The following is a 26140-nucleotide window of genomic DNA, read 5'->3' as shown; positions in this document are numbered from 1 at the left end:
TCATAAGTGAAAAGGCTAGGAAGTTGCATGAGGATTTAATTAGAAAAATGCCTGCAACTAGTGATGATGTGAGTGAATTTAAGGCCAGCAAACGTTTGTTTGAGAGATTTAAAAAGCGTAGTGGCATACATAGTGTGATAAGGCATGGTGAGGCTGCCAGTTTGGACCACAAAGCAGCTGAAAAATGTGTGCAGGAATTCAAGGAGTACATAGACAGTGAAGGACTGAAACCTGAACAAGTGTTTAATTGTGACGAAACAGGCCTGTTTTGGAAGAAAATGCCAAGCAGGACTTATATTACTCAGGAGGAAAAGGCACTCCCAGGACATAAGCCTATGAAAGACAGGCTTACTCTGTTAATGTGTGCCAATGCTAGTGGTGATTGCAAAGTGAAGCCTTTATTAGTGTATCACTCTGAAACTCCCAGAGCGTTCAGGCAAAAGAATATCCTCAAGGCTAATTTGTGTGTGCTGTGGAGGGCAAACAGTAAGGCATGGGTCACTAGGGACTTTTTCTATGACTGGTTACACCAAGCATTTGCCCCCAATGTGAAAAATTACCTAACTGAAAAGAAATTAGACCTTAAGTGCATCCTGGTGTTAGACAATGCCCCTGGTCATCCTACAGACTTGGCAGAGAGACTTTGTGGGGACATGAGCTTCATTAAGGTCAAGTTTTTGCCTCCTAATACCACTCCTCTCCTGCAGCCCATGGACCAGCAGGTTATTGCAAACTTCAAAAAACTGTACACAAAAGCTCTGTTTGAAAGGTGCTTTGTAGTGACCTCAGAAACTCAAATGATTCTAAGAGAATTTTGGAGAGATCACTTTAATATCCTCAATTGTGTAAACCTTATAGGTAAGGCTTGGGAGGGAGTGACTAAGAGGACCTTGAGCTCTGCTTGGAAGAAACTGTGGCCAGAATGTGTAGACCAAAGGGATTTTGAAGGATTTGAGGCTAACCCTGAGAGGCATATGCCAGTTGAGGAATCAATTGTGGCATTGGAGAAGTCCTTGGGGTTGGAGGTTAGTGGGGACGATGTGGAAGAGTTGGTGGAGGAGGACAATGAAGAACTAACCACTGATGAGCTGCAAGATCATCTTCAACAGCAAGAGGCCACACCTGAGGAAACTGCTTTGGAGGAGGGGAGAGAGAAATTGAAGAAGTTGCCTACTTCAAAGATTAAGGAAGTCTGTGCAATGTGGCTTAAAGTGCAAACCTTTATGGATGAAAATCACCCTCAGACAGCTGTTGCAAGCTGTGTTGGCAACTTGTACACTGACAGTGTTGTGAACCACTTTAGGAAAGTCTTAAAGGAACGAGAGGTACTGACCTCTATGGACTGATACGTTGTGCGACAGAAGTCCAGTGATTCTGAAGCTGGTCCTAGTGGCATTAAAAGAAGGGAAGTAACCCCGTAAAAGGACTTGACACCTCAAGTCCTAATGGAAGGGGATTCCCCTTCTAAACACTAAGACTCTCTCCTCCTCCCATCCCATCAATCATCACCAGATCTTCAATAAAGGTAAGTGTCATGTAACTGTGCATGTCTTCTTCAGTTTGTGTGTATTGAAATTAATATTTCATGTGGTAAAAAAAATTTTTTTTCATACTTTTGGGTGTCTTGCACGGATTAATTTGATTTCCATTATTTCTTATGGGGAAAATTAATTCGCATAACGATAATTTCGCCTAACATTGAGCTCTCAGGAATGGATTAATAGCGTTATGCGAGGGTCCACTGTATATATATATATATATATATATATATATATATATATATATATATATATATATATATATATATATATATATATATATATAAATATATATATATATATATATATATATATATATATAATATAAATATATATATATATAATTTTTTTTTTTTTTTTTTTTTTTTTTTTTTTTTTTTTTTTTTATCACACTGGCCGATTCCCACCAAGGCAGGATGGCCCGAAAAAGAAAAACTTTCACCATCATTCACTCCATCACTGTCTTGCCAGAAGGGTGCTTTACACTACAGTTTTTAAACTGCAACATTAACACCCCTCCTTCAGAATGCAGGCACTGTACTTCCCATCTCCAGGACTCAAGTCCGGCCTGCCGGTTTCCCTGAACCCCTTCATAAATATATACAGTGGACCCTCGCATAACGCTATTAATCCGTTCCTGAGAGCTCAATGTTAGGCGAAATTATCATTATGCGAATTAATTTTCCCCATAAGAAATAATGGAAATCAAATTAATCCGTGCAAGACACCCAAAAGTATGAAAAAAAAATACTGTTCACACACACACACACACACACACACACACACACACACACACACACACACACACACACACACACACACACACACACACACACACACACACACACACACACACATACAGGAAGGCCCCACTTATACGGCTGGTTAGGTTCCAGGCTACCGCCGTAAAGCGGAAACCGCCGTAAAGTGGAACACCCTTTTTTTCCACTTACAAATGCATACAAACACTAGATAACAAGTTTACACTAACATATATTAAGTTAGCAATAGAACCAGGCATCAAAAAACAATAAAAAAGTACAATACACACATAGTGCACTCATTACTTACCTTAAAATATTTATAGTCTTAATCTAGGGTGAGACAAGTAGTATTTATTGTAAGAAATCAAGTGTGGTATGTATGGTAGTCAGCCAGGCTACCATACCAGGCCACCCCACCCACACATACAATTCTATGATATTTAAGCATCCCAGAGCGATAAAATGTATATACAGTTCACTCATTACTTACCTTAAAATATAGGGTGAGATGAGTAGTATTTATTGTAAAAAATCAAGTGTGGTATGTATGGTAGTCAGCTGGGCTACCATACCAGGCCAACCCACCTACACATAATATTCTATTACATTTAAGCATCCCAGAGCGATAAAATGTATATACAGTTCACTCATTACTTACCTTAAAATATTTGTAGTCTTAATGTAGGGTCAGGAGTAAGTAAAAGAGATAAAACGAATAAATGAGAGAGAGAAAGAATGAGTGCATGAGAGAGGACAGGCGCAGAGTTATGTAAACAAACCAGGCGAAGGTAAGTTTTGTAAACGAAGTGTACACGTCTGGTTTGTGTACAAGTTACATTGTGTACAGGTTGTCTCTACATTGATACGGTAGAATAAATAAAGAAGAACACTCCCATTCTCATGTAACATCATTTTGAGAAGAAATGATGCTCTGAGTGAAGGCAGTGGAAATAAGTCACTCTGACTTTTTTGGGTTATCCTAGGTTCTCTACACATATGTTGTTATGTATGATAATCTATGTAACTGAATTTGTGTATACCTGAATAAACTTACATACATACGAAAGGAATAATTTTCTACAGTTACCCCCAGTAACACATTTTCTCTTATGTTAGATTAGAGAAAATGTTATTCTTGGCATCACTTGTACAAGTTATCTGGCTACCACATCTCATATTTATGTTTATTTATTCTATTGTAGGGTGTATTTATCATCTTTTTATGTTATGTATCGTGTTTATTATATAATTTTGAAAAAAATATCATGGATGGATTAATGAAAATGTGTATATTAACGTAATATACAACATTTAATGAGACTTGGTGATTATTATTATTATTATTAGCATTTCTAATATGGCGTCACTTGTACAAGTTATCTGGCTACCACATCTCATATTTATGTTTATTTATTCTATTGTGGGGTGTATTTATCATCTTTTTATGTTATGTATCGTGTTTATTATATAATTCTGAAAAAATATCATAGATGGATTAATGAAAATGTGTATTTAACGTAATATACGACATTTAAATGACTCGATGATTATTATTATTACTAATATGACGTCTGGAGACATAAGACACTCTTACTGATTTTAATGTGTACCTGCATGCCAGCACAGTATGTAAGTTTATTTAAGTACAGGTATACATAAGTATAATTATCAGAGTATATATAAAATATGAAATAACTTTTAAAAACATTTGAAATTTTGGAGTTTCCAGACAAAATGGAGAGACTTAGTGCTTACTGAGCTCACGAAGAATGTAAACAAACAAGGTGGGGCGCGGTGACCGTATTAGAAAGTCAGGTGGGGGAGCCGTATAGCGAGTTTTGGTCATAATTTGAAATGACCGTATTAGCGGAACGCCGTAAAGTGAAACGCCGTAAAGCGGGGCTTTCCTGTGTATATATATATATAATGTCATGCCGAATAGGTAAAACTTGTGATTTTGGCTTAAATATCAACGCTCTACTTGCTGAATAAGGCAAGCAAAAATTTACATATACATTAATTTCGCAAAAATCATAATGAACCTAACGAAAAAAATGTATTTTATTGTGTTTGTTTTTTATTATTATTATAAAATCTGTTTAGTTGGATTAGGCTAAATTAAATTGCACTTGTTATAATAAGGTTAGGTAAGTTTTCTAAGGTTCTTTTGGTACAAAATTATTAATTTTTACATTATCGTAAATGAAAAAATGTATCTATAAACTAATATGAGAAAATTTTAGAAAGGACTTAATTTTAAATGAGTTCTTGCTAATTGACCAGTTTTACCTATTCGGCACGACATGTATATAGGTAGTAGGTTGGTAGACAGCAACTGCCCAGGGAGGTACTACCGTCCTGCCAGGTGAGTAAAACAAAAGCCTGTAATTGTTGTACATGATGGTAGGATTGCTGGTGTCCTTTTTTCTGTCTCATAAACATGCAAGATTTCGGGTACATCTTTCTACTTCTACTTACACTTAGGTCACACTTCACATACATGTACAAGCATATATATACACACCCCTCTGGGTTTTCTGCTATTTTCTTTCTAGTTCTTGTTTATTTCCTCTTATCTCCATGGGGAAGTGGAACAGAATTCTTCCTCCGTAAGCCATGCGTGTTGTAAGAGGCGACTAAAATGCCAGGAGCAAGGGCCTAGTAACCCCTTCTGTATAAATTACTAAATTTAAAAAGAGAAACTTTCGTTTTTCTTTTTGGACAACCCTGCCTTGGTGGGATACAGCCGGTTTGTTGAAAGAAGAATATATATATACACACACACACAAACAGTAAAGAATCATCCAAGAAAGTGCAAAGGTTTGCATCAAGACTAGTTTCAGAGCTAAGGGTAATGTCCTACGAAGAAAGGTTAAGGGAAATCAGCCTGACAACACTGGAGGACAGGACAGTTAGGGGAGACATGATGACGACATATAAAATACTGCAAGAAATTGACAAGGTGGACAAAGACAGGATGTTCCAGAGATAGGACACAGAAATAAGGGGTCACAATTGGACGTTTAAGACTCGGATGAGTCAAAGGGATGTTAGGAAGTATTTCTTCAGCCATAGAGTTGTCAGGAAGTGGAATAATCTGGAAAGTGACGTAGTGAAGGCAGGAGCCATACGTAGCTTTAAAAAGAGGTATGATAAACCTCATGGAGCAGGGAAAGAGAGGACCTAGTAGCAGTCAGTGAAGAGGTGGGGCCAGGAGCTATGACTCGACCCCTGAAACCACAAATAGGTGAGTACACACACACACACAATGAAGATGATGAAGATGAGCAGGACCCAGACACAGGAGGAAGGGCAAACACACTCCGCAGAAACTCCTGCAGAAAGACTCCAACCGCGACAATCCCAACGCAACTGAGCAATCTAAACCAGAACCCACACACTGTTCCCTCTGCCACCAACTCCCACATCACAAACCTCACCCTAACAGCTGCCCCCTATGGGCATTCTGACCCCACCCCTCTCATCACAAACCCCACCCACACCACAGCCCCCCATAGGCCCCCACCAAGGCTCTCACTCCCCCAACCCCAATATTCTCCCAGGACTACAGTGATAGAAAAGAAGCTGAAGGTTTGGTACACAAACACGGACAGACTAACGAATAAATATGAGGAGTGGCACGAAAGAATCAGTGAGAAATCCCCAGACATCATAGCAGTCACAGAAACGAAGCTCACTTAGACAATAACAGATGCAATCTTCCCACTGGGATATCAGATCCTGAGGAAAGATAGAAGGAGTAGAGTGGGAGGAGGGGTTGCACTGCTCATAAAAAACCGATGGGGATTTGAGGAAATGGAAGGCATGGACGTGATTGGAGAAAAGGACTACATAGTAGGTACAATTCAGTCTGGAGAACAAAATAGTCATTGGACTGATGTATAACCCACCACAGAACTGCAGGAGGCTAAGAGAGGAGTACGAAGAAAACAACAGAGCAATGGTGGACACACTGGCTCAGGTGGCAAGAAGAGCTCACTCGAGCAGAGCAAAGTTACTGGTAATGGGCAATTTCAACCACAGGGAGATCGACTGAGAAAACCTTGAGCAACATGGGGTTCCTGAAACATGGAGAGCCAAGATGATGGATGTGGTACTTGAAAACCTCATGCATCAACATGTCAGGGACACTACCAGAGAGAGGGGAGGATGAGCCAGCAAGACTGGATCTTGTGTTCAACCTGAGCAATTCAGACATTGAGGACATCACTCACGAGAGGCCCCCTTGGAGCTAGCGATCAAGTGGTTCTGAATTTTGATTATATAGTAGAGTTACAAGTGGAGAAGGTAACAGGAATTGAATGGGAAGAGCCAAACCATAAAAGGCAGGACTACACAACGAAAGGAACTTCCTGCAGGAGGTTCAGTGGGACAGAGAACTGGTAGGAAAATCAGTAAACGAGATGATGGAATATATAACAACAAAGTGCAAGGAGGCAGAGGAAAGGTTTGTTCCCAAGGGAAATAGAAATAATAGGAAGACCAAAGCGAGCCCATGGTTTATCTGAAGGTGTAGGGAGGCAAAAGCTAAGTGCACCAGAGAATGGAAAAGGTACAAAAATAGAAAGAAAGAAAAGGACCCAGGAAAATAAGGAGATTAGTAGAAGAGCCAGAAACGAGTATGCACAGATAAGGAGGGAGGCCCAGCGACAGTACGAAAACGACATAGCATCGAAAGTCAAGTCTCACCCGAAACTGCTGTATAGCCACATTAGGAGGAAGACAACAGTCAAAGACCAAGTGATAAGGCTGATGAAAGAAAGTGGGGAACTCGCAAGAAACGATCAAGAAGTATGTGAGGAGCTCAACATGAGATTTAAGGAAGTATTTACAGTGGAGACAGGAAGGCCTCTGGGGGGACAGAACAGAGGGGTACACCAGCAAGGAATATACCAACAAGTGTTGGATGACATACATACAAATGAGGAGGAGGTGGTGAAGAAGCTGCTAAGGGACATCGATACCTAAAAGGCAATGGGACCGGACAACATCTCCCCGTGGGTCCATAGAGAGGGAGCGGATATGCTGTGTGTGCCACTTACCACAATCTTCAACACATCCCTGGAAACTGGGCAACTACCTGAGGTATGGAAGACAGTAAATGTAGTTCCCATTTTTAAAAAAGGAGACAGAAAAGAGGCACTAAACTATAGACCTGTGTCACTGACGTGTATAGTATGCAAAGTTATGGAGAAGATTATCAGGAGGAGAGTGGTGGAGCACCTGGAACGGAACAAGAGTATAAACGCCAACCAGCACGTATTCATGGAAAGTAAATCCTGTGTCACAAACCTTCTGGAGTTTTATGATAAAGTAACAGAAGTAAGACATGAGAGAGAGGGGTGGGTTGATTGCATCTTCTTGGACTGCAAGAAGGCCTTTGACACAGTTCCTCACAAGAGATTAGTGCAGAAGCTAGAGGATCAGGCACATAGAACAGGAAGAGCACTACAATGGATCAGAGAATACCTGACAGGGAGGCAACAACGAGTCATGGTACGTGATGAGGTATCACAGTGGGCACCTGTGATGAGCGGGGTCCCACAGGGATCGGTCCTAGGACCAGTGCTATTTTTGGTATATGTGAACGACATGATGGAAGGGTTAGACTCAGAAGTGTTCCTGTTTGCAGATGATGTGAAGTTAATGAGGAGAATTAAATCAGATGAGGATCAGGCAGGACTTCAAAGAGACCTGGACAGACTCGACACCTGGTCCAACAACTGGTTTCCCGAATTTAACCCTGCCAAATGCAAAGTCATGAAGATCGGGGAAGGGCACAGAAGACTGCAGACGGAGTATAGGCTAGGTGGCCAAAAACTGCAAACCTCGCTCAAGGAGAAAGATCTTGGGGTGAGTATAACACCGAGCATGTCTCCAAAAGCACACAACCAGATAACTGCTGCAGCATATAGGCGCCTGGCAAACCTGAGAACAGCGTTCTGATACCTTAGTAAGGAATCGTTCAAGACACTATACACCGTGAATGTCAGGCCCATACTGGAGTATGCAGCGCCTGTTTGGAACCCGCACTTGATCAAGCACGTCAAGAAATTAGAGAAAGTGCAAAGGTTTGCGACAAGGTTAGTTCCAGAGCTAAGGGGAATATCCTATGAAGAAAGGTTAAGGGAAATCGGCATGACGACACTGGAGGACAGGAGGGCCAGGGGAGACATAACGACATATAAAATAATGCGCGGAATAGACATGGTGGACAAAGACAGGATGCTCCAGAAACAAGAGGTCACAATTGGAAGTTAAAGACTTAGATGAGTCAAAGGGATGTTAGGAAGTATTTCTTCAGTCATAGAGTTGTCAGGCAGAGGAATAGCCTAGAAAGTGACATAGTGGAGGCAGGAACCATACATAGTTTTAAGATGAGGTTTGATAAAGCTCATGGAACAGGGGGAGAGAGAGGACCCATTAGCAACCAGTGAAGAGGTGGGACCAGGAGCTGAGACTCGACCCCTGCAGCCACAGATAGGCGAGTACAAATAGGCGAGCACACGCGCACACACACACACACACACACACACACACACACACACACACACACACACACACACACACACACACACACACACACACACACACACAACAGACTTGACACGTGGTCCAGAAACTGGCTTCTCGAATTCAGCCCTGCCAAATGCAAAGTCATGAAGATTGGGGAAGGGCAAAGAAGACCGCAGACAGAGTATAGGCTAGGTGGACAAAGACTGCAAACCTCACTCAAGGAGAAAGATCTTGAGGTGATCATAACACCGAGCACATCTCCGGAGGCACACATCAACCAGATAACTACTGCAGCATATGGGCACCTGGCAAACCTGAAAATAGCATTCTGATACCTTAATAAGGAATCATTCAAGACACTGTACACTGTGTACATCAGGCCCATACCTGGAGTATGCAGCACTAGTTTGGAACCCACACTTGGTCAAGCATGTCAAGAAGTTAGAGAAAGTACAAAGGTTTGCAACAAGGCTAGTTCCAGAGCTCAGGGGAATGTCCTACGATGAAAGGTTGTGGGAAATCGGGCTGACAACACTGGAGGACAGAAGGGTCTGGGGAGACATGATAACGACATACAAGATACTGCGTGGAATAGATAAGGTGGACAGAGACAGGATGTTCCAGAGAGGTGACACAGAAACAAGGGGTCACAGTGGGAAGCTGAAGACTCAGACGAGTCACAGGGATGTTAGGAGGTATTTCTTCAGTCATAGAGTCGTCAGGAAGTGGAATATCCTAGCAAGTGATGTAGTGGAGGCAGGAACCATACATAGCTTTAAGATGAGGTATGACAAAGCTCAGGGAGCAGAGAGAGAGAGAGAGGACCTAGTAGCAATCAGTGAAGAGGTGGGACCAGGAGCTGAGTCTTGCCCCCTGCAACCAAAATTAGGTGAGTACACACACACACACACACACACACACACACACACACACACACACACACACACACTCACTCACTCACTCACTCACTCACTCACTCACTCACTCACTCACTCTTGTATAGCCACATCAGGAGGAAGACAACAGTCAAAGACCAGGTGATCAGATTGAGGACAGAAGGTGGAGAACTCACAAGAAATGATCAGGAGGTATGTGAGGAGCTAAACAGGAGATTAAAGGAAGTTTTTACAGAAGAGACAGGAAGGGCTGTGGGAAGACAGCACAGAAGGGAACATCAAGAGGGAATATACCAACAAGTGTTGGATGACATATGAACAACCGTGGAGGAGGTGCAGAAGCTGCTAAGTGACCTTGATACCTCAAAGGCGATGGGACCGGACAACATCTCCCCATGGGTCCTTAGAGAAGGAGCAGAGATGCTGTGCATGCCCCTAACCACAATCTTCAACACATCCCTTGAAACTGGGCAACTACCTGATAAATGGAAGACAGCAAATGTAGTCCCCATATTTAAGAAAGGAAACAGAAATGAGGCACTAAACTACAGACCTGTATCTCTGACATGTATTGTGTGCAAAGTCATGGAGAAGATTATCAGGTGGAGAGTTGTGGAACACCTGGAACAGAACAAGATTATAAATGAAAACCAGCATGGGTTCATGGAAGGCAAATCCTGTGTCACAAACCTCCTGGAGTTTTATGACAAGGTAACAGAAGTAAGACACGAGAGAGAGGGGTGGGTTGATTGCGTTTTCCTAGACTGCAGGAAGGCCTTTGACACAGTTCCCCACAAGAGATTAGTGCAGAAGTTGGAGGATCAGGCGCATATAACAGGGAGGGCACTGCAATGGATCAGGGAATACCTGACAGGGAGGCAGCAACGAGTCATGGTACGTGAAGAGGTATTACAGTGGGCGCCTGTGACGAGCGGGTTCCCACAGGGGCCAGTTCTAGGACCAGTGCTATTTTTGATATATGCGAACGACATGATGGAAGGAATAGACTCTGAAGTGTCCCTATTCGCAGATGATGTGAAGTTGATGAGAAGAATTAAATCGGATGAGGATGAGGCAGGACTGCAAAGAGACCTGGACAGGCTGGACATGTGGTCCAGAAATTGGCTTCTCGAATTCACTCCTGCCAAATGCAAAGTCATGAAGATTGGGGAGGGGCAAAGAAGACCGCAGACAGAGTATAGGCTAGGTGGACAAAGACTACAGTCCTCACTCGGGGAGAAAGACCTTTGGGTGACCATAACATCGAGCACGTCACCGGAGGCACACATCAACCAAATAACTGCTGCAGCATACGGGCGCCTGGCAAACCTGAGAATAGCATTCCGATACCTTAATAAGGAATCGTTCAAGACACTGTACACTATGTATGTTAGGCCCATACTGGAGTATGCAGCACCAGTCCGGAACCCACACCTGGCCAAGCACGTCAAGAAGTTAGAGAAAGTACAAAGGTTTGCAACAAGGCTAGTCCCAGAGCTCAGGGGAATGTTGTACGAGGAAAGGTTGAGGGAAATCAGACTGACGACACTGGAGGACAGAAGGGTCAGGGGAGACATGATAACGACATACAAGATACTGCAGGGAATAGACAAGGTGGACAGAGATAGGATGTTCCAGAGAGGGGACACAGAAACAAGGGGTCACAACTGGAAGCTGAAGACTCAGACGAGTCACAGGGACATTAGGAAGTATTTCTTCAGTCATAGAGTCGTCAGGAAGTGGAATAGCCTAGCAAGTGAAGTAGTGGAGGCAGGAACCATACATAGTTTTAAGAAGAGGTATGACAAAGCTCAGGAAGCAGAGGGGGAGAGGACCTAGTAGCGATCAGTGAAGAGGCGGGGCCAGGAGCTGAGTGTCGATCCCTGCAACCACAATTAGGTGAGTACATACATTTAGGTGAGTATACACACACACACACACACACACACACACACACACACACACACACACACACACACACACACACACACACACACACACACACACACACACACACACATACACACACACACACACATGGTGGGCCAAGAGCTATGACTCAACCCTTGCAACCACAAATAGGTAAGTACATACATACTCATTTTCTCAATTGCTGTTTAGAAAGAATTATGATGACATTGCACATTATTCAACTGCAACATCTCTGCCCCTTCAGAGTACAGGCACTGTCCTTCCCACCTCCAGTAATGAAGTCGAGCTAACCAGTTTCCCTTAATCTGTTCAGAAATTTTTACATTGCTCACACTCCAAAAACACATTAAGTCATAAAATTCACTTAGTCTCCACACTGAGCTCATATGAGCATATTGGATGTTAGGTTTCTAGCCCTCAAACCTCCTTTATGCCCCCCCCCCTCCCTCCAACCTTTCCTGAGATGACCCTACCCCTTCTTCATTCCACCCCAGATTTATATAGTACCCATTTAGTCATCCTAATCTGCTCTAGCCTTTCGAAATTCCCACACCACCTCAACAACCCCTCCTCAGCCCTCTGAATTATACTTTTGGTAATTCCTCCCCCACACACATGTATGTCCACCCTCTCCTCACTTAATGATGGGGGTTTCATTTCTAAGAGTAGTAGATCGGTAAGCGAATTGGTTGTTAAGTGAGGAGCATACTATACTGGTACTGGGTTTGTGTCAACCATCTTTGATATTGTTTTAATGTCACCTTTGTACCATTTATAACATTTCTAGTATATTTTTAAATGTTTATACAGCAGTGTACTGTATACTGTAATAAACAGAATAGAGGAAATTGGCTCTAATATACATTATTTAGGTTTGCTTGCTGGTTGGAGAGCTGGTTGTAAGTCTTGAGTGGTCAGTAAACGAGTACATCACTAAGTAAGGAGAGGCTGTACATGTGTGATTTTTGTCTGGTCAAAAGAATCCTTATGAAAAATAATAATTCACTCAATACATGTTGATGAAGTAAATCAAATTCTGTTGCAATATTAAGAAATACGGAGCCTCATTTTATGATCTGAAAAACAATATACATTGTTGCTACGAATTACTCTAAAGAATATTAAAGAATCATTAGTGATCATGCCATTATTAGATTCATTGTGTTTTTTCAGACCAGTAGTAGTGTAGGAGGAAGTGTGACACGTAGCAACACCTCTTCTGCACTGTCCGAGCTTTCAGACTCTCGTCCAAGGACTGCTGCTGTGGATAATGCCTACAAGTAAGTGTCAGAAAAATAAACCCATTCATTATTGTGGGCTTAAAACCTTCAAGTTCATCCAATGTTAGGTAAGTTACTGTATTACTGTTCAAGAGGGAATTGGACCTATGCTCCAATTCCTGGAATTGAGCCTGATTACCTTCTATATCCCCAGGTACTGTATGACCCCTATGGGTTTAGTGCTCTCCTTTGAATATATTTAATGGATTAATTGGGGGGAAGTGGGTGACCAGTAATGGCACTTATGATGTATAGTGAAAAGATTGTTTTGTCACGATTGTAACGATAATGAACAATTCTGTGATCGAAGGACTTTGTCCATTGTTTCCAACTCTATTGACTCAGAGGATTTTGGTCCGTATTTCCAAAGTCCATTAAATGAAGGGCTTACTATATACTGTATGAGAGGCTGTGTTGTGAATTTTCTAAACGCATATAAGGTAGGTAATTAACAGTAATTAACAGGAAGATAATTCCCAAAGCCACTAATAGATATCAGAAAACAGATCAAACTTGAAATTAGTCATACCTACTACTTACTTATTTTTGTTCTCTCTCTCCTCACACTATATCATATATGCACATACAAAAGTGCATTTCTTTATGTTAAGAATATGTAAAATGCTCTATATGTAAGAAAATTTTTCTAACAATTGAAACCTATGATAGAAATATTTGCAACTTTATTTATACAGAAAGAACTACACACACACCTTGACTTACGAGTGCCCCAACTTATGAGTTTTCTAAGTTACGAGCCGTCACTCGGTTGATTTTTTTGCTTTGAGTTGTGAGCCAAAACTGAGTTACAAGCGAGCTTCAGATCCGCTGCCACTAGCTGGCACAGTGAACGCCACAACATCTGCCCAGCATCCCAGCGTTTTGTGCTTTTTGTGCAGTTATTTTGCCAAATTTCTTTTTTCTAACCATGGGTCCTAAGAAAGTAAGTGCAAAGGACAGTGGTGAGAAGAAGAGGATGATGTCCATTGAATTAAACCATGAAATCATAGAAAAACACGAGAAAATCACTTTTGCTTCACTGTTTTCCTTATGAAACTAGTGATCTAGTGCAGTTAGCCTCACAAACACTCCATTTTCTCTTATAATAAGACCTCAAAAGGACAAGAATGGGAAGACATGGTCAGAGTGATAATTATTTTTACCTCGGGAGTGGCCGCCACCACTTATCATATAATGACATATTTTATTCATTCTAAAATATATATCATGTTTCTATGTTATTTATACTGTTTATTATGTCAAATTAGATTAATTTTGATAGATAAATAATCTGTAGAGTTGATATTAGCGTTATATTGAAGTATTTTCTCCTGCCTCCCAAGAGCCAGAAATTCCGCTGGAATGGATTAATGGCATTTCAGTTAATTTCAATGAAGAAAATTCATTTGATATACGACCAAATTGTGTCACAAGCTTGGTCACAGAATGAATTAAACTCATAAGTCAAGGTACCACTGTATTTGCATGTATATCCTACAAATTTATATACCCAAGATAAGTTGTAATAAGCAACTGTCAGTGTATATATGGAAGAATAGACTGAGACACAAGCCCTTGCCGTTATATGACAATGACAATGTTTATTTCCTTGTAAAGCTTACAATATGTGGTTGACATGTTATAAAGTATTAATTACGAAGAAGGCCATTAGCATGCCTAGGCATTTCGGGCAGATTAATACTAATTCTTACTCTGTATTGATATACATTATAGAGAAGTACATTTGAACATACATTACACTGGTCTGCATTTGGAATGTTTTTAATTTTTATTTTTATTCATATTCTTGGGCTGCTGATTGTAAATATCTAAACCATTTTGCTCTATCACTTAAGGATTTTGAATAAAATACAAATTAATGATAAAAAATGTGAATTAGACAAGTAATCATGGAAAATGCACATTCTGTTAGTTTTAAGAACATATGAATTCCAAATAAACATGAATCAAATCAAATGATTTTATTAAAAAAATATGCTCCTAATGGTTAGCCTACATATTGAATCAAAGGAAGGAGGAGCGCTTCGATTTTCGCTTGTGCTGTGCATCGAGACCATTATGTTTCAGTTATCAGCAGTAATCTGCCATCATGCTGACATTCCATTTGCCCTAGTATCGAGTTTCCATGGTGCAAATATCCTGATGGAACCACTCTCCTTGTTTTTTCTCACTGTAGTCCCCACAATTATTGGGAAAATAGTCAAGATGAGTGCAAAAAGTGCATCTTCATACTCATTCTAAACAAAAGTTGTTGAAAACTTGAAATCAGGTCTTGGATCATTTTTTCATATTCGGGGGAGCGCCTGTTTCCCAGGAAGTTGTGGACAATCTGCTTGAATGAAAACCAGGCATTCACCTCGACACCTGCTAATGCTTCATCAAAATGCTTGTCCTTCATCAATTCCCAAATCTTGAGGGCCAACAAAGATTCCTGTTAAATTTTAGCTTGTCTTCATTTATATGAGAAAACTTTGACTCCAGGTACTTGAAAGCAGTTCCATTCTTGTTCAAAGCCTTCACAAAAATTTCATAAGTCCTAATTTGATGTGGAGTGGTGGCAGCAGAATTTTCTTGGGGTCAACTAGTGGCATGGTTTTCACATGATTTCCAGGTAAGAAGCTGGTTCTTGGTGGCCAGTCTTTTTGTTCATAGTGCTGGCTGTCTGCCCTACTATCCCAAAGACACAGAAAACAGGGATACTTGGTGTATCTGCCTTGAAGACCTAGTAGGAGAGCAATAACTTTTAAATCACCACAAATGAGAAAATTGTGATTCTGGTACTTGATTGCAGATATTAATGTCTTCATATTTGCATAAGTTTCTGACATTTGGACACTATGGCCAACTGACATAGATGCAGCTGTGTTGCCATTGTAGAGAAGTACAGCCTTTAAACTTCTTTTAGAAGAATCAATGAAGAGTCTCCATTCATCTGCTTTGTATAACATCCCCATGTGTTCAATAAGGCCAGAAATATTTTAACAGAAAACTAAAGATTCCTCTTTGTCAAAGAACTGAGTGAATTCTGCTTCATGATAACAGTACAAAGCGAATGTTGTTCCAGGAGCTAGAATCCTGTGTTCCTTCAGTCTAGAGCCAAGTAACTGCACTTTCTTTTGGAAGGTTAAGGTCTCTCACCAAGTCATTGAGTTCAACTTGGTTGAAGGGTTTGGGATCGTCATTTGTTGGTGGTTCATAGTCTACTTCCATCTCCTTAGAATCACTGGTATCAGACTCTGATGAAATTTGTCATGTCTCAGGTGTCACAGGTACAGGAATATCGTTAGTGTGGAACAGACTTTATTGCTGAAGGAATACAGTGGCACCCCGGTTTTTGTCCTTAATCCATTCCAGAAGGTCTGTCGAAATCCGAAATGGACGAAAACCGAAGTAATATTTCCCATAAGAAATAATGTAAATCCAATTAATCCGTTCCAGACACCCAAAAATATTAACAAAAAATACATTTTATAGAGAATAACTATAATTTTACATACATAAAACAATTAGAAGTAAATATAAAGCACTATTTTCAATGGATAAATGAACATTGAAATCACTATTACATACCTTTTTTGAAGACTCTTGTTTTCATATGGAAGAAGGTAAGGAGGGGAGAGAGAGGAGAGGTTATTGTTTGGTAGGGGAATCCCCTTCCATAAGGACCTCAGGTATCAAAGCCCTATCCAGGGTTACCTCCCTTCTTTGTCTTTTACTGGCACTGGGACCAGCTTGAGTCACTGCACCCCCTGTGTCACAAAACATCTGTTCAGAGAGGCCTGTTTCTGGCATCTCTTTAAGATTTGCCTAAAACGGGACAAGGCATTGTCATTGAACATGTTGCAGACACAGATTGCAAAAGTTTTGTTAGGGTGATAATTCTCCGCAAAACTTTGCAACTTACTCCACTTTGCACACACGTCCTTAATCACTGAAGAAGGCACAATCTCACCAGGATGGAACTGATTGTTGATTTGGACTTCCCATACATCCTGGCGAGCTCGGCCACACGTACACCACTTTTGTATTTTGATACAAGCTCTTTCTTCAATTCTATCGTGTTTCTCACCTTCTTTACCAAAGGGCTGGCACTCTGAACTTTCTTTGGCCCCATGGTGGCTTATTTCGCAGTTGCACTCAATAAATAAGCACCAAAAACAATGGATGAACACTTGGCGTATTGTTCACTCAACTGACTGAGTCAGGTGGTGGCATCCCGGGTGGGCAGATGAGTCTGATACGGACGATTTCTTGAGTCGATGTACGAAATCTAGAGTAAAAATTTGCCCAAAAAAGTGGTTGAAATCCAAATTGTACGATATTCAGACAAGATGAAAACTGGAGTTTTACTGTATTTGGATATATTGTGTGATCTTCAGTCTTCTTGTTGAATACACAAATAACCCGCACATATTTGTGTATCGTTCCAGTCACGGTATTGTGCCTTTTTTTGTTATTTATTTCTTGTTGAACTGAGCTACTTTAGTCATACAAAAGTAGCAGTCATCATGGTGGTTTATCTGCTTCTGCCATACCATTGGTACTCCAAAAGGCATAAATTTAAGTTTTCCAACTGACCACATTTGGAGCTTACTGATGCAACTCTTGCAAGCTTTGTGTGGTGCAAATGATTTGTCCTGGTCTCCAAGTTTTTAGCCAAAATAAGCAAAGTAGCAGCGCTTCAATAAAGGAGTGATGTTGCTCCGGGAATTCGAAGGGGTGAATTGCCCGCAGACATAGCAAAATATGTCTGGTGAATTTATGCAGCCTTTAGACATATTAAATAATCTGAAAATAAATAAAAATAGATTTAACATTTAAGTCAATATAAGGTAAGCATTTTAATTGGTAATATACAGTGGCAGCTCATAGCACCAGTAATACCTATACATGTACTATCATACCGCATCAAACTTCTATTTTTAATAAATTTTATCTCGTTTCAAAAAAAAAAAAAAAATTCACTTATATATATATCCTGTAGCATATTTGTCAGTTGCAAATTATTTTAGCGTAAGGTTGATGAAGCATACGTCTGGCAGTGAGTATCTGGGGACTCTGCAGCTCTGCAGCTCCTATGGACGAGCCACCACTGGTAATATACCACTTTCTCATTTACTTATGTGAGAAGAGAAAAAGTAATGTTTCCATATAACTTGACAACCTGGTGTGATAGAGATGAATAAAAAACACAATGAATCACTATTTTCCATATATATACTGAAAAAGATGCCATAGACTCAGTAAAAAAAAGTCATGCAGACCAATGTTATTAGATACATACATAATTAGATACATACATAATTAGATTTATAATAGTGAGGTAGTATAAATATAGTATAACAATATTACAAATGGTAAATTTAGTAATGGGATTGGATTTGTTTTGGGATGATACACTGTTTTTATTAAAGCTTCTATATTGGAAGAGTATATTACGCAAACTTAGGGCTAACTTAAGATTTAATAGGCAATAGCTATATTATGAATTTTATGTTTAGTCATTTGGGTGAGTCTTTGTGTAAATTAGGGGGAATTACAGATAACGAGAGTAAGACTATATTGTTATGGATGTGTTTATGATACAAAAAATGAGAATTAGGTGGTTTTCATTTGGTTAGCTGAGGATGAGGTGTGCCAGGGAGATAAGATGTTTTTTAACAGTAGTTTTGGAAATGGTGGTTGAGTCTGCAGTTCTTGAGTTTTCAGGTAGGGAGTTCCAGATTTTAGGTTGGACACAAGGAATGTCATAGAGATTTTTGTGTCTGGTATTGTGTCTCTGGGTCCAGTTGCAACTATCAAGAAAGTGTTTTAGTTCGGGGTTAATATTAGAATTTGTGGTTCAGTAGATGTAGGTTGCACAGCAATAAGTGTGAATGTTCTGTACAGTGAGTAGGTTTAGATCTTTGAAGAGCGGGGGGAAGGGTATTGTTTAGCATTGGATTGCATGATAATTCTTACTGTGGCTTTCTGTTGGGTTATTATTGGCTTTAGGTGAGTTGCTACTGTTCATCTCCAGGCACAAATAACATAGGTGAGGTAGGGATAGATGAGTGAATAGTATAGTGTGAGTAGGGCTGATTGTGGTACGTAGTAACATATCTTGGAGAGGATCTCAACTGTTTTGGATACTTTTTTTGTTATTTGTTGGATATGGGTGTTGGGTTTCAGGTTGCTGTCAAGGTGCAGGTCCAGGAATTTGCCCTCATTACATTTAGCAATTAGAGTGTTGTTAATCATTATGTTCAGCTGGGCAACACCTGTTCTGTTCCCAAACATTATGTAGAAACTTTTGTCAGTATTAAGTGTAAGTTTATTAGCAGTCATCCAGTCAATATTTTTATAAGCTCTTTGTTAACAGTAGTGTTGAGTGAGGCAAGACTAGGGTGGGAGATGACATAATTTGTGTCGTCAGCAAAGAGAATAGGTTTAAGGTGTTGCGATACATTAGGAAGATCATTGATGTATAAGAGGAAGAGCAGGGGACCAAGGACACTTCCCTGCGGTACTCCAGTATCCAGTGGTCTTGTTGATGAGGTTGTGTCCTTAACCCTTTCAGGGTCCAGAGGCCAGATTTCAAAGTGTGCACCAGGGTCCAAGAATTTTCAAAAAATAATTTTATTTTTTCATATGAAATGGTAGAGAATCTTTTTCCTGAAGGTAATAAAACAAAAAGTACGAAATGTTATGGAAAATTGACGAAATTATGCTATCGTGAATTTTGATGTGTCAGCGATATTTACGAATCGGCGATTTTGCCAACTGTGACTCCCATTTTAGGCCAATTACATTATTCCAGTCGATCAAATATTTAGCTATTTCACTAGTATTACAGTACTTCTGTTCTATCGATTGAGCACAAGAAATCTTCAAGTCAACTGTTTCAACTGCAAAATAAAGCGATTGGAAATTGGTAATTTGGCCAATTTAATGCAAAATTCAAAATATTCTAATTTCAAAATAGGGTCCAGAATAAACAATGCAGACATTCCTGGCACTAAACTAACATTTCCTCTGTTCATTAGTTATGTTTTCAGGCTTTACAAATGAATTCCATTTTGAATTTTTATTCACATAATGAATTTTTATTCAAACCAAAAAATAGAAGATTTACTGTTATGCAGTATTGTAATAATTGTATAAATAATATCACCACATTTGTAAACGTATATTAGACCCACCAGCTGGCGTGTATTAGATGTGTATTTGTTTACTCTTGAACATCGGCAAAAATTTAACATTTCTGCTACTTTGAGCTCAGTTTCAAGCCATTTCCAGTATTAAAACCAAAATCATCTCTATTTCTGTAATATATCTTCCATTCTATCAAATGAGATCAAGAAATCGCAAATACATGTACAACTATAAAAAACACAAAAAAACACTGCAAAGTCGCTGTTTTAATCGAAAATTACGGTCTTAGTTTTTTTCTCTTATAATGCACTGTGTGCTGCAGGATTTGTTTTATGTGGTGCACACATACCACATAGATGTATTCTCTCATATCTAAGCCCAAATTTACTGCTCACAGCTTAGAGTGAACTGAGCTCATGGCATAGATCTACGGTTTGAACCCTCAACTTAAAGCTATAGAACTACGGCACGGACCCTGAAAGGGCTAATAGAGACGTATTGATGCCTGTTAGTAAGATAGGATTTGAAATATGTATGTGCGTGGATGAATTTGGTAGGGTGTGCAAAAGAAGAAAATTAAAAGTGAATACAGGAAAGAGTAAGGTTATGAGGATAACAAAAAGATTAGGTGATGAAAGATTGGATATCAGATTGGAGGGAGAGAGTATGGAGGAGGTGAATGTATTCGGATATTTGGGAGTGGACGTGTCAGCGGATGGGTCTATGAAAGATGAGGTGAATCATAGAATTGATGAGGGGAAAAGGGTGAGTGGTGCACTTAGGAGTCTGTGGAGACAAAGAACTTTGTCCTTGGAGGCAAAGAGGGGAATGTATGAGAGTATAGTTTTACCAATGCTCTTATATGGGTGTGAAGCATGGGTGATGAATGTTGCAGCGAGGAGAAGGCTGGAGGCAATGGAGATGTCATGTCTGAGGGCAATGTGTGGTGTGAATATAATGCAGAGAATTCGTAGTTTGGAAGTTAGGAGGAGGTGCAGGATTACCAAAACTGTTGTCCAGAGGGCTGAGGAAGGGTTGTTGAGGTGGTTCGGACATGTAGAGAGAATGGAGCGAAACAGAGTGACTTCAAGAGTGTATCAGTCTGTAGTGGAAGGAAGGCGGGGTAGGGGTCGGCCTAGGAAAGGTTGGAGGGAGGGGGTAAAGGAGGTTTTGTGTGCGAGGGGCTTGGACTTCCAGAAGGCATGCGTGAGCGTGTTTGATAGGAGTGAATGGAGACAAATGGTTTTTAATACTTGACGTGCTGTTGGAGTGTGAGCAAAGTAACATTTATGAAGGGGTTCAGGGAAACCGGCAGGCCGGACTTGAGTCCTGGAGATGGGAAGTACAGTGCCTGCACTCTGAAGGAGGGGTGTTAATGTTGCAGTTTAAACTGTAGTGTAAAGCACCCTTCTGGCAAGACAGTGATGGAGTGAATGATGGTGAAAGTTTTTCTTTTTCGGGCCACCCTACCTTGGTGGGAATCGGCCAGTGTGATAATAATAAAAAAAAAAAATAATGTGTGTGGCCTCTTATGCCATAATGATCAAGTTTGTGGCATAGGATGCTGTGGTCTACTGTATCAAAAGCTTTCCTTAGGTCAATAATGGATATGTAATATTAGAACATAATAAAGAAGGAATGCTGCAGCAGGCCTACTGGCCCATGTATAATACTGTAGTTTCAAAATAATGTATCGCAGTGAGAGGAGGATGAGCTGTCTGATAAATTAGTTTAGGTGTGTTTCTCAAAACATAACCTATTTGGGCATGATCCTTGAAAGTGTCACTTTCTAAAAAATTCTAATTTATCGAGTACCATTGCTTATGGTTTACTGCAATACACACATTTTCTTGAAACAGGCGACGCAGTTACCCAGCTCGCAGTGACATAACAGAGGGAAGTGGTGGACGCCCCATTCGATTTGCTGTTCGTTCCCTTGGCTGGGTGGAAATTGCTGAGGAAGACCTTACTCCAGAGCGATCTTCCAAAGCTGTCAATCGGTGCATAGTTGATCTGTCCGTTGGGAGGCGTGATGTTTTGGATGTGGTTGGATGCTGGGGAGATGTGAGTTTTGTGCAGTATTGTTTTGACAGATTTGTATAAACTACTTATGAGTTTAGCTAATTCAAGTCTTTCATTGGGCATATTTTTTTGTTACATTTTGATTAATTTAGTAATAAATTTTTTTTTCCTTATGAAAATGAGTGATCTGAACACACATCTCCATACATAGGAATAGAATCTAAAAAAAAAAAAAAAAATTTTTAACATTTGGAGTATACTCCAAAGAAGGTTCAGTCAATACAGTGATTGTCGTAAGTAATTTTTTGTAAATATAATATTTATTTTGTTGGCCCAGATATATAAGGAATTATGTATTAATATGCAAAAATTATGAAATGTTGGTGGACACACACATATAGCATATTGAAAAAACAACATACATGTTTTATATTGTTTCCATTGTCAGGGAAAGGATTTGTTTATGGATTTGGATGAAGGTTCCTTAAAATTGGTTGATCCAGAGAATCTGACTGTACTAAATACTCAACCCATTCACACTATTCGTGTCTGGGGTGTTGGACGTGACAACGGCAGGTGAGAAGCTATTTTCATTTGTTTGTAATGACAGAAATTTAAAAAAAAGTATATTAAAATAAGAGTTTGATACCTAGGTAGGTTGATGATGTTTGCTGTAAATGAACCTTTTAACCCTTTGACTGTCGCAACCCCCAATCCTGAGGTGTCTCCTGGTGTCGCAAAATTTAAAAAAAAAAAAAATTATTTTTTCTTATGAAATGATAGAGAATCTTTTCCCGATTGTAATGACACCAAAAAAATGAAATTTGATGGAAAACTGACGGAATTATGCTCTCGCGAAGTTAGCGACCTCGGAGCTGTTTACAAATCGGCGATTTCGCCCACTTTCAGCCCTATTTTCGGCTAATTCCATTGTTCCAGTCGCCCAAACTCATAGCTATTTCTTTAGAACTACATTTTATCTATCGACTGAATACAAGAAACTGCCCATTTACTGATTTCAACTGATTTACTGATTTTCAACCTAATAATGTGGTCAGAAATTTGCAATTTGGCCAATATCATGAAAAATAAAAAATATGACAATTTCAAAATAAGGTCCAGAATGAACAATGCAGATATTCCTGGCTCTAAAATAACATTTTCTTTGTTCATCAGTCACGTCTCCAGGCCCTTCTGATATTACTCTTGCTTTCTATTTTGAATTTTTATTCAAACAAAAAATATTAGACTTACTATTATGCAGACTATTGCAATGCTGTAATAACTGTATAAATAACATCAACCCATTCATAACTGCATATTAGAATGGCTAGTTGGACATTTATTGGAAATTGGCATCATTTGTTTACTTTTGAACATTGGCAAAAATCAAACATTTCCCCTACTTTGAGCTCCATTTCTAGGTTCTTTTTATAGTAAAATCAATCAAAATCACCTCTATTTCTGTAATATGTTTTCCATTCTATCAAATGAGACCAAGAAAACGAGAATACAACCATAAATACTATACGAAAATAGACCACAAAGTCGGCATTTTAATTTAAAAAAACGGTCGGAGTTTTTTTTTTCTCATTATGCACTGCGTGCTCCAGGATTTTTTTTATATGGTCCACACTGACCACACAGACCCACTCTCTCACATGTGGGCCTACCAGCTTTCTCCTGCTTGATTTGAAGCCGCTAGAATTTATGAGTATATATACGTCAAACACGGCACCTCGTAAAACGTATATATAAGGCCGCGACAGTCAAAGGGTTAAATCAATTTATCTGTATTTTATATCAAGTATTGTTAAAATTCAGACTAAAAAGAACATGGTCCATTTGTAGCTTGAAGCTAAACGGATAATATTTTATATTAGTCATGTGTTTTACAAGGAAATAAATACTTAAATTATTAAATATTATTATCAAATATGGTTATAAAATTTCCAGAATCTGTAATTTTTTCACTTTTTTTTTTTTTTCATTAACTGTTGATTCAGACTTGAAACTCTAAGGACTTATGTCATCTTATTTTCTCCCTCTTGACCGCTGCGTGGCTCACCTGTCTCACAGGGAGAGGTAATAGTCTTTTAAATTCATCTGACCAAGCATGGGCTCACTACTGCATGATAATCACTACCATGTTCTGTGATGAATTATTCAGAGAAGCTGTGACTAATTTTATATATATTTTTTTTTTTTCAACAAGTCGACCGTCTCCCACCGAGGCAGGGTGACCCAAAAAAGAAAGAAAATCCCCAAAAAGAAAATACTTTCATCATCATTCAACACTTTCACCACACTCACACATTATCACTGTTTTTGCAGAGGTGCTCAGAATACAACAGTTTAGAAGCATATACGTATAAAGATACACAACATATCCCTCCAAACTGCCAATATGCCAAACCCCTCCTTTAAAGTGCAGGCATTGTACTTCCCATTTCCAGGACTCAAGTCCGACTATATGAAAATAACCGGTTTTCCTGAATCCCTTCACTAAATATTACCCTGCTCACACTCCAACAGATCGTCAGGTCCCAAGTATCATTCGTCTCCACTCACTCCTATCTAACACGCTCATGCACGCTTGCTGGAAGTCCAAGCCCCTCACCCACAAAACCTCATTTACCCCCTCTTTCCAACCCTTTCGAGGATGACCCCTACCCCTCCTTCCTTCCCCTATAGATTTATATGCTTTCCATGTCATTCTACTTTGATCCATTCTTTCTAAATGACCAAACTGCCTCAACAACCCCTCTTCTGCCCTCTGACTAATGCTTTTATTAACTCCACACCTTCTCCTAATTTCCACACTCCGAATTTTCTGCATAATATTTACACCACACATTGCCCTTAGACAGGACATCTCCACTGCCTCCAACCGTCTCCTCGCTGCTGCATTTACCACCCAAGCTTCATATATATATATTTTTTTTTTTTTTTTTTTTTCAACAAGTCGGCCGTCTCCCACCGAGGCAGGGTGACCCAAAAAAGAAAGAAAATCCCCAAAAAGAAAATACTTTCATCATCATTCAACACTTTCACCACACTCGCACATTATCACTGTTTTTGCAGAGGTGCTCAGAATACAACAGTCTAGAAGCATAAACATATAAAGATACACAACATATCCCTCCAAACTGCCAATATCCCAAACCCCTCCTTTAAAGTGCAGGCATTGTACTTCCCATTTCCAGGACTCAAGTCCGACTATATGAAAATAACCGGTTTCCCTGAATCCCTTCACTAAATATTACCCTGCTCACACTCCAACAGATCGTCAGGTCCCAAGTACCATTCGTCTCCATTCACTCCTATCTAACACGCTCACGCACGCTTGCTGGAAGTCCAAGCCCCTTACCCACAAAACCTCCTTTACCCCCTCTCTCCAACCCTTTCGAGGACGACCCCTACCCCGCCTTCCTTCCCCTATAGATTTATATGCTTTCCATGTCATTCTACTGTGATCCATTCTCTCTAAATGACCAAACCACCTCAACAACCCCTCTTCTGCCCTCTGACTAATACTTTTATTAACTCCACACCTTCTCCTAATTTCCACACTCCGAATTTTCTGCATAATATTTACACCACACATTGCCCTTAAACAGGACATCTCCACTGCCTCCAACCGTCTCCTCGCTGCTGCATTTACCACCCAAGCTTCACATCCATATAAGAGTGTTGGTACTACTATACTTTCATACATTCCCTTCTTTGCCTCCATAGATAACGTTTTTTGACTCCACATATACCTCAACGCACCACTCACCTTTTTTCCCTCATCAATTCTATGATTAACCTCATCCTTCATAAATCCATCCGCCGACACGTCAACTCCCAAGTATCTGAAAACATTCACTTCTTCCATACTCCTCCTCCCCAATTTGATATCCAATTTTTCTTTATCTAAATCATTTGACACCCTCATCACCTTACTCTTTTCTATGTTCACTTTCAACTTTCTACCTTTACACACATTCCCAAACTCATCCACTAACCTTTGC

General features: G+C 39.9%; 1 protein-coding gene across 2 annotated transcripts in view; it reads left to right on the top strand.

Moving 5' to 3' along the window:
- Positions 1-22700, top strand: part of LOC128695029 (uncharacterized) — a gene marked incomplete at its 3' end in the record, with an annotated part of 538480 nt that extends 515780 nt beyond the window's left edge. For both annotated transcript variants that reach the window (XM_070091416.1, XM_070091415.1), the window contains 3 exon segments: positions 12841-12947; positions 21962-22166; positions 22573-22700. In XM_070091416.1, the coding sequence (XP_069947517.1) occupies positions 12841-12947; positions 21962-22166; positions 22573-22700 (440 nt within the window).
- Positions 22701-26140: the final 3440 nt, after the last annotated feature.

The sequence above is a fragment of the Cherax quadricarinatus genome, chromosome 35, assembly GCF_038502225.1.
Source record: "Cherax quadricarinatus isolate ZL_2023a chromosome 35, ASM3850222v1, whole genome shotgun sequence".
Taxonomy (NCBI): domain Eukaryota; kingdom Metazoa; phylum Arthropoda; class Malacostraca; order Decapoda; family Parastacidae; genus Cherax; species Cherax quadricarinatus.
Note: the sequence above shows the minus strand (reverse complement) of the source record. Positions and strands in the feature narration are given on the sequence as shown.